General features: G+C 45.8%; 1 protein-coding gene across 1 annotated transcript in view; it reads right to left on the reverse strand.

Annotated features, from left to right (window-relative positions):
• Positions 1-16176, reverse strand: part of SDE2 (spliceosome associated SDE2) — a 330538-nt gene that overhangs the window by 261141 nt on the left and 53221 nt on the right. Inside the window, exon 2 of the mRNA XM_085610407.1 lies at positions 2123-2240. Within this exon, the coding sequence (XP_085466533.1) occupies positions 2123-2240 (118 nt within the window). The remainder of the gene's footprint in view (positions 1-2122; positions 2241-16176) is intronic.

A 16176-nucleotide genomic window follows, 5' to 3' on the forward strand; every position in this document is an offset into this window, starting at 1 on the left:
CTGTGGCCTCCCAAACATTAAGAAGGCACCATTTAGCTGAAAGGGACATGGTCACTCCCAAGACCTCGATCATGCACAATATCACCGCTTCCTAAAAAGTTTGGACAGCTGGGCAATCCCAGAGGATATGAAAAAATGTCCCTACTTGCCCACACTTCCTGAGACACTCTGCATCTGGTTGCTTGCCCATTTTTACCAGTGTGGTGCGGGAGATCAAGACCCTGTGCAGTATCTTTAATTGCACTAAGCAGAAGCGTAGCCGGATAGCAACCTCTCGTGGCGATGCCAAGGCCTGCTCAGGCCAGTCTTCCTCTTGCAGGTCACCCAGGTCTGTCTCCCAACATTCTCGTAGGTGGGTGAGAGTATCGGGGAAATTATTTATGAGTTTTCGGTACATTACAGAGATTGCTTTGTTAGTGAGGTGTTACTCTAGTAATCTATTTTCGAGAGGGGACAACTCGGGTAGATTTTCTCCCGGGGGAAGTGCCGCTCGGAGAGCGGGTCAGATTTGTAAGTATCGGAAGGTCTCTGTGGGGATAGTTCATAGGTGTTTTGTAGGTCTGCAAATGGAATTATCCCCTGAGTAGCGCATATGTCACCCACAGTAAACATTCCTATCAGGTCCCATTTATCAAACCCCTGCTTTTTCGCCATAGTGCCCAGGAGTTTGCAGGGGGGTGGCGCAGGTAAGCCTCCTCTCCCATTACAACTTTCGTAGGGTTGCATGTCAGAGATTGATCATCAGTGCTGTCGGTCCTCCCACACGGAGGCGTCAGGATCGGTGTAAAGTGCACAACTGTACCTTACCGGCTGAAGGACCAGACGGTCCATATGGTAGGCCGGTTCCCTCTCAGGCTGGTGGACCCATTGATTGATGGTAGTCAGTTCTGCCGCCCTATAGTATGACTGCAGATCTGGTAGCGCTATACCCCCCCATCATACCAACCCCTCGTCAGTTACTGTGCCAAATTCTTAGTTTTGCGTCTTTTCAGTTTTTATGGGGCTAGCACACCCACAGTTTCTGGCACAGTCGGTGTTTTGCAAAACTGGTGTACAGACCTGGAGGGATCAATTGAAGAGTAGAGGATATGTTTGCTGCTAGCATAGTCCTGGCAATATTTTGATATATCCGACCTACCGTTTATTTAGTTTGACCAACTATTATAACTTTGGAAGAAATAGAAGTGATGGGATAAAAAGGTGTTCCAATCAATAAACAGTGATTGGCATCTCAATCAACAGCAGACCTTCTGCAGTGAAAACATTAAAAACTGAGCCTTTAGAGTGAATGAGGAACAGTATTGGGTCAGTCTGAAAACAGAAAATCAGTTTACAAGTTTGTTGGGCCAGTGAGACTCCACCAGCATCCAGTGGCATGGTGCAGAGATAACAGCAAAAAGAAATTCATGCAGGAGAAGCTGTGGAGTAATATTTCTATTTATCAAGACTAGTAATTGCCTCATAGGATATTCTTAGGCAAAATGTTTCTTCTTTTGATTGAGTCGCTAATGCTCTCCTCTGCACAGCTAACCTTTCCTGGCCATTCTTTTTACCAGAACAGTACACTGTCATTAGGTAATTTATTTATTACTATTCACCCAACGCACAAGTGAAAGACATTCAGCATCCTCTCCCAATCCAGACTCTAACTGCAATCTTTCTCCTTTAACTGCCATCCAAAGATTTCTCTCACAGCTCAACAATACAGAGCGTGCCTAACAGCTACAATAGCCCTTTGTCACATTAGGCTTTTTTTTGGTCATCTTCCTTTGCGATAACTTCCAATATCGAAGTGCCTCTGGAATTGAGCGATTTGTAAACCAATACCACAGCTGCAGGCTACATTCATGATAAAACTCATGTGGAATGAATACGCTGAAAATAATCTTGCAAGAATCATCAGGTGTTTCTGGATTAAGATAAACTTTTCAAAAAACCTGAATACTTTCCTTTTCTACTTTACTTCAGATGCCTCACCTTTTGTCCAAGAACATGTTTTGGGTATCTAAAGAGGCACACATAACTGAAATATTCAATATATTAAAACCTACAACGCAAGTATATTTTATAGGTTGCATCTATACAAGAGGCAAAAAAAGAACTGAGAGACATGGATACATACCTCCTTTTCCACCACAAAGTCTAAGCTCCAGACTGTACACCAGTCCATTCTGCAAGGCTTCATCACCTCCAACCAATCGTCCGTTACATTTCATGTACAAGTCCTCCAGAGGGTAACCCTAAATATCAGAAAAGTTCGAATCAGCTATATGTTAATATACATATATATAGGCTTGCGTCTTCTCCATATTTTACAATAGCCATGGCTTCTTCCAACACCTATTTTAAGTATGATCACTGGATCTTTTCATGACATAAGCATTCCGAGACACAGACTGCTACAATATCCCACCCTACATTAGAACACCTGTATATATATATATATATATATATATATATATATATATATATATATATATATATATATATATATATATATATATATATATATATATATATATATATATATATATACATACATACATACATACATACCAAGTCTAGGTCACATGCTCTACACAGACTTTTTTGCCTACATTGGGAGGGGGGAGGGTTCATCCCAGGAAAAACATGACAAATGAATACAATTTTATTTTTTTAAAAACAGTGCAATGTAATCCTGAGACCCATGTAAATCTGGAAGATTGCTGAGTTTATTGTAGACCAAATACGAATGCTGTCCAGAACAAGTGACACGCATACAGTGACATTCCTAGAGAAGCACAGTTACTAACAAATGAACAGCACTGAGCAGACCTCAAAAAAGTATTTGAGTGTAATACGTATCTCGCGGTGAAAAATGGGCATGGACAGATGCAGAATACTTAAGAGGATATGGGAAGCTGGGATGAATATAGGGAAAAAAAGGGAAGCCCATGATGTAACATTCTATATAGCGACTGTGAGCGATGGATGAAGATTCAGACATGCATAATTGACTTGCACATCAGGTTTTTTTCATTTAATGTTTATATACAAGTCCTTCCATATGATCAGGGCGACTGGAATTATGTGGCATGGGAAAACCGGATTATGCGACAGTGGAGAACCGGATTATGCAACAGGTTTGATAAGATTATGCATGAAGAAAAGGCAAATTATGTGGCAATATGCAGCATATTTTTCATAGTATTGCTTCATTATTTTGTCATTTTTAAGACATGGTAATATTGTCTGGGCAAATATTTCCCCTGATAAGTACCAGTTTAACAAGCAAATACAAAAATAAGCAACTGAAAGATAACCAGATAACCTTTGTGAAGGGTCTTCCACTGCATGCGAACACATGTTGCCACATTTTTCATAACAATCAGCCAAAGAAAAGTAGAAAAGCTTTGGCAAGGAGAGGAGCCCAGACACCCAAGTGTGAACCAGCTGCTCCAGAAGTTGGGGGAGGGGAGCACAGAAGACTGGCACTCTGTCAGATAAGCAGCATATCCTGTTATAGCAGCACTCCCTATTTTGAAGCCACAGAATGCTCCTTTAGCAGACTTGAAATGTTAAATACAGCCAGCACAAGGAGCATTTTGATTATGCTGTCCAGATCACGATGTTGCATTCCAGATGGAAACAGTTGAAAGTGGAGCATATTGACTATTATAGTATATGCCGGTGCTTGCCAATGTTTATGGTGCTTCACAGACCCACTCCACAGCAACTGTGGTCTGACTTTGTGAGCACGGACTGGAAGCACATGAGCCACGAATGGTATCACAACTCTCCGCAATACAAACAACTTGAAAAGGACCTGCAAGGAAACACTCCTAAGGAGGATACCTGCTTTGGAGATTTTAATGATAGATTTGGTGGTAGTTAAGAAATATTACATGGAATTTCTATGTACCTTTTGTAAGAAAGTGGCTCTGTATATACTGCACCAAGGTAAGGTACAGTGTGTACAGAGTCCAACAGTCCCCAGAGGTTTGGCAGAGGTTAAAGTTAGATATAACCTTACTCTCTAAAGTGGTAGCTTGGTCGAGCAGTAAGGCAGTATCAGAGGACAGTGTAAAGCATTTGTTGTACACACTCAGTCAGCAAATGGTCTCACACACTCAAGAACTGAACGCTAGGCCAATCATTTTGTATATAAAAATATATTTTTGTTTTATTTTAGAACCACAAGTAGGTATAAAAATACTTTCTCAGAATGAGATGCTCTAGGTGAATACTTTCAAATAGCAATAGACTTTTAAATGCAATACATACAGTTGTTGCAATAGGCAACACAAGCTAAACACAATTATAACATTGAGCTCAATGGGAATCTTTAAGTAAATGCAATATCAATTACTTTACATAGGTTTTTCTTACTCAGGGCTGGATCCTGGATTCAGCCCTGGTGCATCCCCTGTAAACAGTTGAAAGAAATCGTTTTTGTTACACAGGCGATTTTTAAGGAATATGTGTATGTTTCAAACACTTAGAAGAATTTCTGGCAAAAGCCAGGCAATGTTATCCTATGGAGGAAAGTTTGGTTATCGGAAAATCGTAGTTGTAATGACTTTTTAGGGTCAGTGCTGGGCACCAAGATCCAGCACTGGGATCTCTCCTGGTAACAGGTGAGTAATTTCGTTTCCGTTGATCGGTGATTTTTAGTGAATATTTTAAAGTTTCAAAACTCGACACTTAGAAGAATTTCCAAGTGAAAACAAGTCAATGTTACCCTATGGAGAAAATGTAGGTTATCAGCTTTCAGGTAAGTACTCGACTGGCAGAGTTAAGGTTCTGGGGATAGACTCAGGGGTCTCCCAGCGTCAGGTAGGTATAGTTGTTACACCCTCAGCGGCACAGGGGCAGCCGGGTGCAGAGAGAGAGTAGGCCCAATGTTAGCCTATGGCGGGCAGGGGGCCTTTGGTTGGTGGCTGCTAGCAGGCAGACCACGCGGCTGTGGGAGAGGTTACTTACACAGGGCAAGTGGTGAAGTAGAATAGAACAGATGCTGCACTTCCAGGGGCACTCGGGCGGCTGGGTGCAGGGTGCTTTTGAGCCGTCGGGCGCTATATGTATTTCAATGGGAAAGCTGTGTGACGAACAAAGGCTGCAAGCTCGGGGACGGACATTCTTCAGGTGCGACCACCACTTCGAGAGGTAAGCTGGGGAGCTGTAGGTTAGGTAGGCACCCAGGAGTTGGGCACAGGGGGCCACCGGGTGCAGGGGTGTCTTTTGGCGTCGGGAAATCTTACCTCTGCTGGTCGCGGTTGGGGGGGTCCATGGAGTTAAGGCTGCAGGTGTCATCAGGAGCGTCGAGGAGGGTCCTTGGGTGCAGGATTCTTGGTCACAGTCGCCGGGGGGGATGTCCTCATGGTCTTTGTTCACTCAGGCACAGGCCAGGCTCGGCGGGTGCAGAGTGTGCTGGATTCGCGGTTCCTGGCTGGCACCAGGGGTTGTTGCTGTTTGAGCAGAACCACTGCTCGTGGGACTCCCAGTCTTTAGATGAGCAAGGCAGTCAGGTCCTCTGGGGTTTTTGAGGTTGCTGACCACAGGAGATGCCGGGATTTAGCAGAAGCAGGTTCGAGGGTCGGCAGGCCTGCAGGGCTGGGGCCAAGTCAGTTGGTGTCGTCCTCTTGTTAGCAGCTGTACGGCAGATCTTCTTTCTTCTTATTCCTCTTGTTTCGGAATCAGGATCTGAGGAAGGAAGGTTCAGGATGCCCCTAAATACTAAATTTAGGGGCGTTACAGGTAGGGAAAGGTCAGGGACCAATGGGTCCCTTCCCTGGGGTGGGTACACCCCCTATCCTGCCACTCACCAGTGGGTGGGGAGCAGGAGCCTAGTCCTGATTGGAAAGGGCTCCCCATCCTCAAGATGGCGAGATCCCGGAGTTGTGCTTCACCTCGCCTCCCCCACCTGAGAGGTGGGGTTGGCAGAGGCTGGCACACCCCCTTTCCTCTCTTGGGTTTTTCCGCCAGTCTTCCCGCTAGAATGGGGCTCAGAACCAGTGGGGACCAGTTACTGAGTACAGCAAGTGGTCTGGGGAGGCTCACAAAGGCGGCATGCCTTTGAAGCTTCCCCTGCCCATCCTGGGGGAGGAGGCTTGGCACCTCACCCCAGGATGTGCATTGTTGCAGGCCCACGAGAGCGGATGGCTCTCTACCCAGGGGGCCAGCAACCTGTCTGCTGGGTGGCAGCCTAGGCAGCCTGTCAGTCAGGACACGGGTTGTGGGTTAGTTTCAGGGGGCATCTCTAAGATGCCCTCTGTCGTGCATTTTACATTAAATCCCACACTGGCATCAGTGTGGGTTTAATGTGCTGAGAAGTTTGATACCAAACTTCTCAGTCTTCAGTGTAGCCATTAGGGTGCTGTGCAGTTCATAATGACGACCTCCCAGCACCATATAATCTTAATGGCAACACTGCACTTACAGTGCCCAGGAATGGACCTGGGTACTGTAGCGGTACAGGGCTCATGCACCCACGCCACTGGTATAGTGCACCCAGCTAGAGGGGTGACTAAAGTATGCCAGGGCTGTGTGTTTGTGGGCATGGCACACTCTGTTTTGTTCTGCACCAAGACACTCAGCCTGCGAAGGGAGGGAGGGGGGAGAAAAGAAAGAGAGAGAGGGAGAGGGAGAGGGAGGGGGGAGAAAAGAAAGAGAGGGAGAGGGGGAGGGGGAGAGGGGGAGAGGAGGAGAGGGGGAGAGGGGGAGAGGGGGAGAGGGGGAGAGGGGGAGAGGGGGAGAGGGGGGGAGGGGGGGAGGGGGGGAGGGGGGAGAGGGAGAGGGAGGGGGGAGAAAAGAAAGAGAGGGAGAGGGAGAGAGGGAGAGAGGGAGAGAGGGAGAGAGGGAGAGAGGGAGAGAGGGAGAGAGGGAGAGAGGGGGGGAGGGGGGGAGGGGGGGAGGGGGGGAGGGGGGAGAGGGGGAGAGGGGGAGAGGGGGAGAGGGGGAGAGGGGGAGAGGGGGAGAGGGGGAGAGGGAGAGGGGGGAGAGAGGGAGAGGGGGAGAGGGGGAGAGGGGGGGAGAGGGAGAGGGAGAGGGAGAGGGAGAGGGAGAGGGAGAGGGAGAGAGAGAGAAAAAACACACACAGGGCCTCTAAGGGTGGCACAATAAGTGCTGCAGCCCTTAGGGGCCTTCTCTGGTCACAGGGCCATGGGTACCTAGGGTACCATTTACCAGGAGCTGACATGTGGCCAGAGATGCCAATTCGGTTTAGGCTTCAATACAGTTTTAGGGAAGGAACACATGCCCAGGGCATCTGATTGGCAGGAGCCCAGGGCACACTCAGTCAAGGTACATCAGCAATTCAGGAAAAAGTGGGGGCATACCATGCAAGAAAGATGGCACTTCTCACACCTGTTGCACTGCTCTTGTGATCTATGCTGTGGGGCACAACCTTCCTGGAATCCTACTAGTTTGGTACCCACTAGCTAATCATTTGGGCAATAGCTGGTCCAGGTGCCAGTATACCTAGATACAAACAGGGTTGGTACAAATGATGGGTGTTCTACAGCTCAAATTGTGGTTAAGAAATTCCAGTGGTAATGAGGTTCGTTCCAGCCAAAGCAATTTCAAAGAAAGCTTGAAAATGTCCTGGCGTCTTAACTCTGCGTTCAAATTCATATAACCCCGTAACCAATGAGCCATAAAAAGGTGGTCACAGGTTTGGACTCGGGGGTGGGTGTGAGATTGAGGCAATGCTCAAGACTTCTGGAAACAACTGGAAGGTGCAAATAAACTTTCACCAAGCATGGGTGTTATCAGGGATGTAGAAGGTTCCATCTTAACAATAGTAGGAAAGTGATGGCTCATCCCCTGGGCATCAGGTGATGCAGCTGATCATATTGTTGCAAACTCAAGCAGCCGGATTTAGGACGACCTCATGTCCAGGAGCTGGCATAGTGTCATTTCTTTTTTTTTTTTATTCCTCATATACCAAAGCGGGCATTCTAGATGGGGAAACCCGCCCCCTCTCCTCTTCCCGAGTTGTTCCAATCCCGATATTTTAGGGTCTGAGGAGAGATGGGAAGGAAATACCCCTCTAGTAGCAACTGTTTTCTTATTCCACTCCATTCCGTTCAATCCATTTGACCCTTAGATGTTTTGGAGATGAAGAACCAACAGTGCCCAGGTGAAAATCATTGGAATATACTCATCTGTTCCACCGTGCCACAAGGGCCGCCCAGATCTTATCGTGGCTTGTGCTGTCACAGGCCATATCAAGTTCACTTATGTAAATGAGGTACTTCAGACAATCTGCAAAATTGGGGGCATTTTCACTCTTCCAGGCCTTACATATTTCCCGTCATGCCAGGATGATAACATAAAAAATAAATTTAGAAGCCAGATCATTCTGTTCAAAATGCGGTGTTAATCCGAACATAATCATCCCAGTAGTCACTGCTAATTGTCTGCCTAGTACCTCAGCCAGGAACCCTTGTATTTTAAGCCAATAGTTCTTTAACATTGGGCATTCTACAGACATATGCAGATCGTCTGCAGCTAACAGTTTGCATCTCGGGCAATAGTATTCTAAGCTTGTAATTTTAACTAATTTTTTAGGTGATACGTATACTCTATACAATGTAAAAAGGGGATTTCTTTTTAGGGGGGCAGACTTAACCACCATGTGGAGCATCGTGAAGGAATCCACCCAAAGATCTCGCAAAGTGTTAACGTCCGTACCTATGACATTGCCCCACAACTTTTGGAGTTCGGACTCCGTTACCCCCTCCACCTCGATCAAAGCCCAATACCAGTAAGAGAGTTCTTTTAGCCATCTGCCCTTTTTATTTACTAGATCAAACTTCGGGTTTGGGATGTTAATATTCCATGGAATGGTGACCCACCAACCCGAAAGCTGATAGTATTTGAATCTAGTAAGTGTTCCCCCGGTCAAACTCGAGAGGGATTCCCAATCAAGGAGCTCCGAGTCTCTCTGTATATCACTCCAGTATACTAATCCTGCTGTTTTGAGGGGGGATGAGAGCTTATCCTTAAGGCAGTCCGGTGTCCCAGGTGAATCCCATATCGGGGCATTAAGAGCGTAATAAGGGATGCCCAATCTTTTCCTAATATACATCCAATTTTTTAATGCCGTACTTAGAATTTTTAGTCTCACCCTTTTGTAGTATTTGGGATCTCCAAATTTGAACAGAAAGTATTCCTGTCCTTGTGGGATACCATGAAGAAGTGCCTGAAACAAAAGACCCAAAGAGGAGGAATCTGTCTTATCCGCCAGGAGTCTAAAGTTTTTAAAATGAAAGGAGTGGCAGTATACAAGTAAGTCAGGTAAGGCTAACCCTCCCATTTTCAGGGTTCTCCTCATTTTCTTCCAGGAGATTCTCGAAGTCTTTGTGTTCCAAATAAAGGAACCTATTTTCCCCTGGAGTTTGGCTATATCTAATGGGCCGAACATTAGTGGGATAGAATTAAACAGGAAAGTGATTTTAGGTAATATAATCATTTTGATTAGGTTCACTCTCCCAAAGATGTTCAACGGGAGGCCTGACCACCGTAGCAAAAGGTTACACACCTCCTTATGGACTCTACTTAGATTTACTTTCGGTATCTCTGAGATATCCTGAGCTAGATGGATTCCGAGATATCTCATAGTAGTTTTACGTCTGGGGCTGCCACCCCCTGATTCCACTGCATGATCTCAGTCTTTTCCCTATTGATCTTATAACCCGAGATCTTCCCAAAGGACTCTGCCTGATTAAATAGCCTGGGGATGGCTTCTGCCGGGTTAGATGTAAACAATAGAAGATCATCAGCATATAAGGCTAGTTTTAAGGTGAGATCTGCTATGTTGAAAGGTTTAATTACCGGGTCAACTCTCAGCTGACAGACAAAGAGCTCAATATAAAGATTGAACAATAGGGGGGAGAGAGGGCACCCCTGTCTTGTTCCACGCGAGATATGAACCCAGTCATTAAGTGACCCATTTATCAAGATTTTTGCCCTGGGAGAAAGATAAAGTGATCTGAATGCTGTTACATAATTTTCTGGAATTCCAAACCTGGACAGAGCCAACCATAAGTATGACCAATTCACTTGGTCGAAGGCCTTAGCTGCATCGATAGCTACAATAGTCAAGGGAAGTTTTTTATCTGTAGCGACGTCTATGGCAGCGATAGCCTGAAAGGTTAATTCGTTTAGCTGCCTGCCTGGGATAAAGCCTCTCTGGTCTCCATGTACTATGGATTTTATGACTTTAGCCAGTCTTGCCGCCAGGACCCCTGCAAAAATCTTATTCTGGCATAGTGTCATGACTTGCGCCCAGCAGTTTAAAATATTTTTCAACCCACTACCTAACAGACATGGCTCGTCCCAATTCACTTGTTGCTTTAACTTTGGATAAGCACTTTCCTGTCTCTTAACACACGTCATCTAGAACTTTTGATGACTTAAAAGACCAATGTAAAGAGCTGGTTTCTATGTCAGTGAACTCAAAGACTCATGTGCCCTAGATTCACCATATTGTCCTATTTTTGGAAGAGAAAGCCACTTGATATCAGGAAACCAGTAAGAAGGTACTGAGGCTCTGTTCAGCAGATAATGCCCTTTGGAGAGCCTGGGTTCTCCCAAGGGCTTTATCTTATCTTTACCTGGCAATACCCTCTTTGGGGGGTGGGGGAGGGGGTAGGGGGGGGGCGGCCTTTTGAGTTTGTCAATTGCTTCTGGAGGTCTTGTACTGCTTTGATAATCGGTGCAGTCACACAAAAAAAACCAGTGGAATGATGTGAGCGCCAATTGTTTCAGTTGCGTATTTACTGATCCAAAATGGAGGATGCAATTTGAATCAGTGAAAGAAGAAAAATATTTTTTGTAATGTGAAATCACAAATTAAAAAGAAATATGTGTGGTGTGTGGCGTTGGGGGGCAACAAGGGAACGGGTGGGGGAGAAATGAGAATAGCAGCACACAGAGGATGTGGTAGAAACAAAAGACAGTAGCACAGAAGAACACGGGCAATAGAGGTCAACATGGAGCATGGTTGTGGAAAGAGAAGCATGCGGACAAGAAAGCACAGCAGGGGAAGAGAATCACATAGATGATAGTTAGTAAAACGCAGCAGAAGAGGGAGAGAAGCACACAAGGGAGGAAGCTGAAAAACACGTGCACTCATTGACTACTTAAGCAAACTAAAATGAGACAGCAGCATAGGGTGAGAAAAGCCGATGGGCAAGAAAGATCAAAATAGGGCGGGTGGGGGGAGAGGCACACGGCTAACCGAATACACATGCACTCTCGTGGAGTGCTCAAGAAAAAATAGTCTAGTTCCCTGAAAGTGAATGAGCAGTGGAAACACATAAGTAAATAGGCTATACTCTAGGGGAGAGACAAATAAAAGATGGACAAGGCAAGCTACTGAATAAGAAGCTAGAAAATGATTGCCACTAAAGCCAACTAAATGTAAGAAATGGCTGGGCTTTAATCCCACTGGAAGATTGTGGTAAAATGACAATAGGTATTTTGCAATTAAACAATTTGCATTGTATGGTAGGCTCAACCTAAGAACTACACTTAACATTAATTCCAATATCCAACAAGTGCATACAGGAATATTTACTTGTATACGCAAACTTTGCCGACTGATTAAAAAGCAGGGGCTTGATACCTAGGCGTCAGGAAGATTCAACAAATCACGAAATTTGAAAAGAGTAAGTGACATGTCATATGTATGTAATGCCTATTTGTATTCGTCCAGTATGTATTACTGACAAGTGTGTTATCACTGCACGCTTAATCATGTTCTCAAGCAGCTGGCTTTTTAACTTTGAAGGAGAAGTTCTGTAATACACTGACAGACCTTATTCTGTAAACAAATGTCTTGAACCGTGCACAGCCACAGCAATGCATGGGTCTTCTTAAGAGTGAAGACTAAGAAACAGCAGCTCACATAGAGAGGTATGGATGAGCTAAACATAGTTCGATAAGAGGTTACAATATATTTGTGGCAGTGTTTTTAAAGAGTGTGTTTTTGCATAGGAATGTTCACTGGTGTGCCGCTCTATGAGACGGTGGCCAGGTCACTCTTTATTCAATTGAGCAGTGTGCTGCACACTGCTACAGGGGCTTGAGATAGGCCCTGCCTCGGCAGCTGATACAAAAGGAAAGACCCTTTACAAGTGACTTTTAGTTCGCCATATTTGTATTATTATTAAAATTTAATTATCTGTTAGATGAGCAGAATACATGTAGATGTGGTGAATAATAAACAGGTGATTATATATTTTTAGACTCTTGTTTTTAAATGTGATATCCAATACGAGGTGTGAGTAGTAGACAATATGTTCACATGCATAAGGATGTAAATATAGGAGCATGAGAAAGGTGCAGAATGATGACTACCATTTAACTATGTGCATCATGGTGTAGTTTGAGACTACACTGTGTTATTTCACTGGAGAACTTTGGTGCAATACAAAAATACAACTGAGAAAATCACATGGATTTAAGCCAGGGATGGTATAGGGGCCTGGTCTAACTTGTGAAGGGGACTTCCTGAATGTTATAGGGGAGGGACAAGCGCAATATGGACAAGGCAGTCATTTGAGTAAGAAGCACACAAATTAAAGTGACAAACACAACTAACGGTAAACAGTGAGTGGGTTTTAAACCCACTGTAAAATGTGGGTAAGCTCCTCTCATCTGCCACACAACAGATGGTCGTGTCGGCTATGATCGTGTCTAGACTAAATTATGATAATGCCTCATATATTGGTCTCCCCGAGAAACTCATCAGTAAGCTACAGGTGACCATAAATGATGCAGCTAGGCTGATCTTCAGGTTTCCCAGATGGGCTCACGCTACCCCCCTGTTGCAGCAGCTGCACTGGCTCCCCCTTAAACAGAGAGCAAAGTTCAAAGGTCTCTGCATCACCCATAAAGCCGTTTATGGCCAGGCCCCAGCTTACATTAAGGAGCGCCAAGGGAACTATGTGCCGGGACGTACACTTCAGTCGTCCGAGGCAGGCCTTTTGGCCTATTCACGGTTCAAAACTGCATCTAAAGGCAGCAGAGCATTCTCTGGTCTAATTCCTCAACTTTGGAATCGACTGCCCGAGAATCTCGGCAAGGAACCCGCACTCCTCCCTTTCAGGAAATGACTCAAGACTCTCCTGTTTAGGGAGGCCCTGGACACAGCCTAAATCCCCTCCAAGTGTTGTATCTGTGACTGCTGGTGGGCTTTGGCCACTCTCTCAAAGCGCTAAGAGACCTGCCGGCGATTATAGCTCTACAAATCTCAGTTAACATAACAGAACATTAAATAACAATAGGTTTTTAGCAACCGAACAGCTTGCACTGTTTGGTAGGTTAGACATAAAGGGAAAAAACGTTGGCTCTTCACACCACTGTTTGGTCTTTTGAAATTCTCAGAAGGGCAAAGAGTAACATGACCTTCGCCTTAGTGTCTGTGGATGAGCCCAAAACACTCAAGAAACCCCATGTAAAACTACTGCATTTACCATGATGCACTGAGCAGGACTAGGAAAGACCCGTGACCTGTGTGAGTCCACCCCTTGGCAATGTATGTACAAGCTCCTGCCCTGTGGGGGAAGCTGGTGATCGGTTTCCAAAGACAGGACTCTGTGGAACAGTGCCAAGAAGCTCCAAGGGGCAGTAACGCAGCAGCAGGTCATGTACACCCCAACAGGCTCTTCTGACCTTCTGAACCATTTAGATCACACCACCAGCGTCAATGCCCAACAGCACTGGCTGCACTCACCAAAAGTGACCACAAGACAAATTATGAGTTAGGGTCTCCCTTGAAAAGCATTTACCATGACACACAGGCAAGGACTGGAACGGACCTACAACCAGTGTGCAACTCTACCCCTTAGCAATCTGATTGGTCGAAGTCGGTGCCACCATCTTTCACATCATGGAACCTTTAGGGTTAAGAGATACTTGACCACGATTTAAGGGATACAAATCTGGTTAAACATATTATTCACTTCCACTAAGGCCAATGTACACGTATCCCTGTAAGAGTATTATCCAAGGACGGAAGCATATACATCCAAAAATTCTCTATGACCATAAACTTGTTTGGAGAGATCTTGTAGGGATTGGTGATCAGACATGATTCTGAGAAAATGGAAGTCTGATCACTCACTTTTGTCAAACCCTCTACATAACCTAAAATAAATGGGGGAACTACAGAAGGGGTGTGGAATTACTATCACCCAACATCCAGGACATATTGTTTAGGGTGAAGGACAAGTGTTTGCTTTCATTTGGTTCAATGGATAATTAAGCCCAGCCCCCGTGCAGCAGAAACCATTTGACTGCCAGTTTACAGCACCACAGAATGGACCTCTGAAAGAGGACCTTGCTCACTTTGCCACTGGATTCAAGCAAGCCTGGCTGAAGACGGCTGAAATGCCAGAAACCGGTCCGAGGAAGCTTGTTTCCGGTCCAGGGAAGGCATAGCTTGGCAGTTCGGGCTGGACTGTTCCCATGAGGCACAGGGTCAGACTGATTTGCATATGGCCATGTCTGAACTGGGGTGGCAGAGTGGGCTAAAGAACGGTGATGGATCAAACACAGATCTGTTGACTGGGTGTGAGTGTTTGATTGGTTCTGGTGCTCCGTCCATCACCACCCCCTTTTGTACTGCTCTCTCCATGCTGCACACTGGGTGCCCTGGGGGGCACCCAGGAGACCTGGCCAAGTGGGGTCCCTGGGGCAGAAATCAGACTGTGGACGGGGGCTGCAGGGCTCCCCTTCCCCCATTGAGTTAAGGCCTGACCTAGGGGGATGGGGTCCCTGGGGCCATATGTGGTCAGGAAGGCAGGCAGGCCGAGTGGCACCCCCCTCCCGCTTTAACGAATGTATTTGGCCTTAGGGAGGTAGTGGTCCCTGGGGCATAAGAAAGCCCGGGGGAGGGAGGTCCGTACCGCCCCCAATCTTTGGTTAAAAAAAAATAAAGCCCTGGGGAGGCTGATCTTGGAGCTCAATGGAAGGGTGGGTCCATGTGTCTCACTCCTTAATATCAGTAAAGCCCCAGGGAGGTGGTGGTCTCCACGGCTCAAGAAAGGGAAAACGCAGGGCAGAAAAACTAGCAGGAAAGACAAAAACAGAGGGCACAAAAACAAGCAGGAAAGGAAAATGGAGCTGAAAAAGAGCAGAAAAGGCAAAACAGAGGATAGAAAAACGAGCAGGAAAGGCAAAACAGGGCAGAAGAGGGTAAAACTGACCACTCGGACACATACACATCCACTCAAAGACCCACTCAGAATCATACGCCCACTCACAGACCATATGAGATACTCATACGCCCACTCACAAACCCAATCAGACTCATGCACTCACCCACAGTCCCATTGAAACTCATGTACTCACTCATAGACTCACACATCTACTCAGACTCACTTACAGACTCATGCTCCCACTTACAAACCCACTCAGTCACTCATGCACTTACATACGGACTCACAAACAAACTCATGGAGGTTCACAAACACACTCATGTAGGCTCACAAACACACTCATGTAGGCTCACAAACCCACTCAGACACTCACACCTACTCACAGGTCCACTCAGACACTCACTCAGACATTCGCGCACCTACTCGCAGACCCATTCGGACACGCACTCCGACACTCACGCACCCACTCCGAGGCTCATGCAGTCACTCACAGACTGACACACACTCATGGAGGCACTCCCAAACACACTCAGACACCCAGTGAGACACTTATGCGGCCACTTCCAGGTCTACTCAGACACTCACACACCAATTGAGATACTCATGCACTTTCAAACACTCACTCTCAAAGGTTACAGGTCATAGTTGGGGAATAAAATTTAAAAAACCTTCGAAATTCACTGAATGGTTACAGGAACGTTATAGTAAGGCTCAGTTTTCACTCGTACAAAACCAGTGAAATTCAGCAGTCATAGTTACCCATGCTAACTATAACTTACGCCCCCGCAATTCAATGCTTATGCCCTCACATAATACATCACTCATTACATGGTCCGTGACATCACTGTGGGGAGCATTTATAAAATGTGGTTAATACATAGATACATAAAACTGAATTAAAAGATGAATATCAAAGAACATTGGCAGTCAACGGTAAAGGGATGTTTGTGGTAGGGGAAGAGAGGTGGGTCTTTAGAATTTCATGGTACCGGACAAAAATGCATTCGGATCAAGGGTGACTCTA

The sequence above is a fragment of the Triturus cristatus genome, chromosome 6 (assembly GCF_964204655.1).
Source record: "Triturus cristatus chromosome 6, aTriCri1.1, whole genome shotgun sequence".
Classification (NCBI taxonomy): Eukaryota; Metazoa; Chordata; class Amphibia; order Caudata; family Salamandridae; genus Triturus; species Triturus cristatus.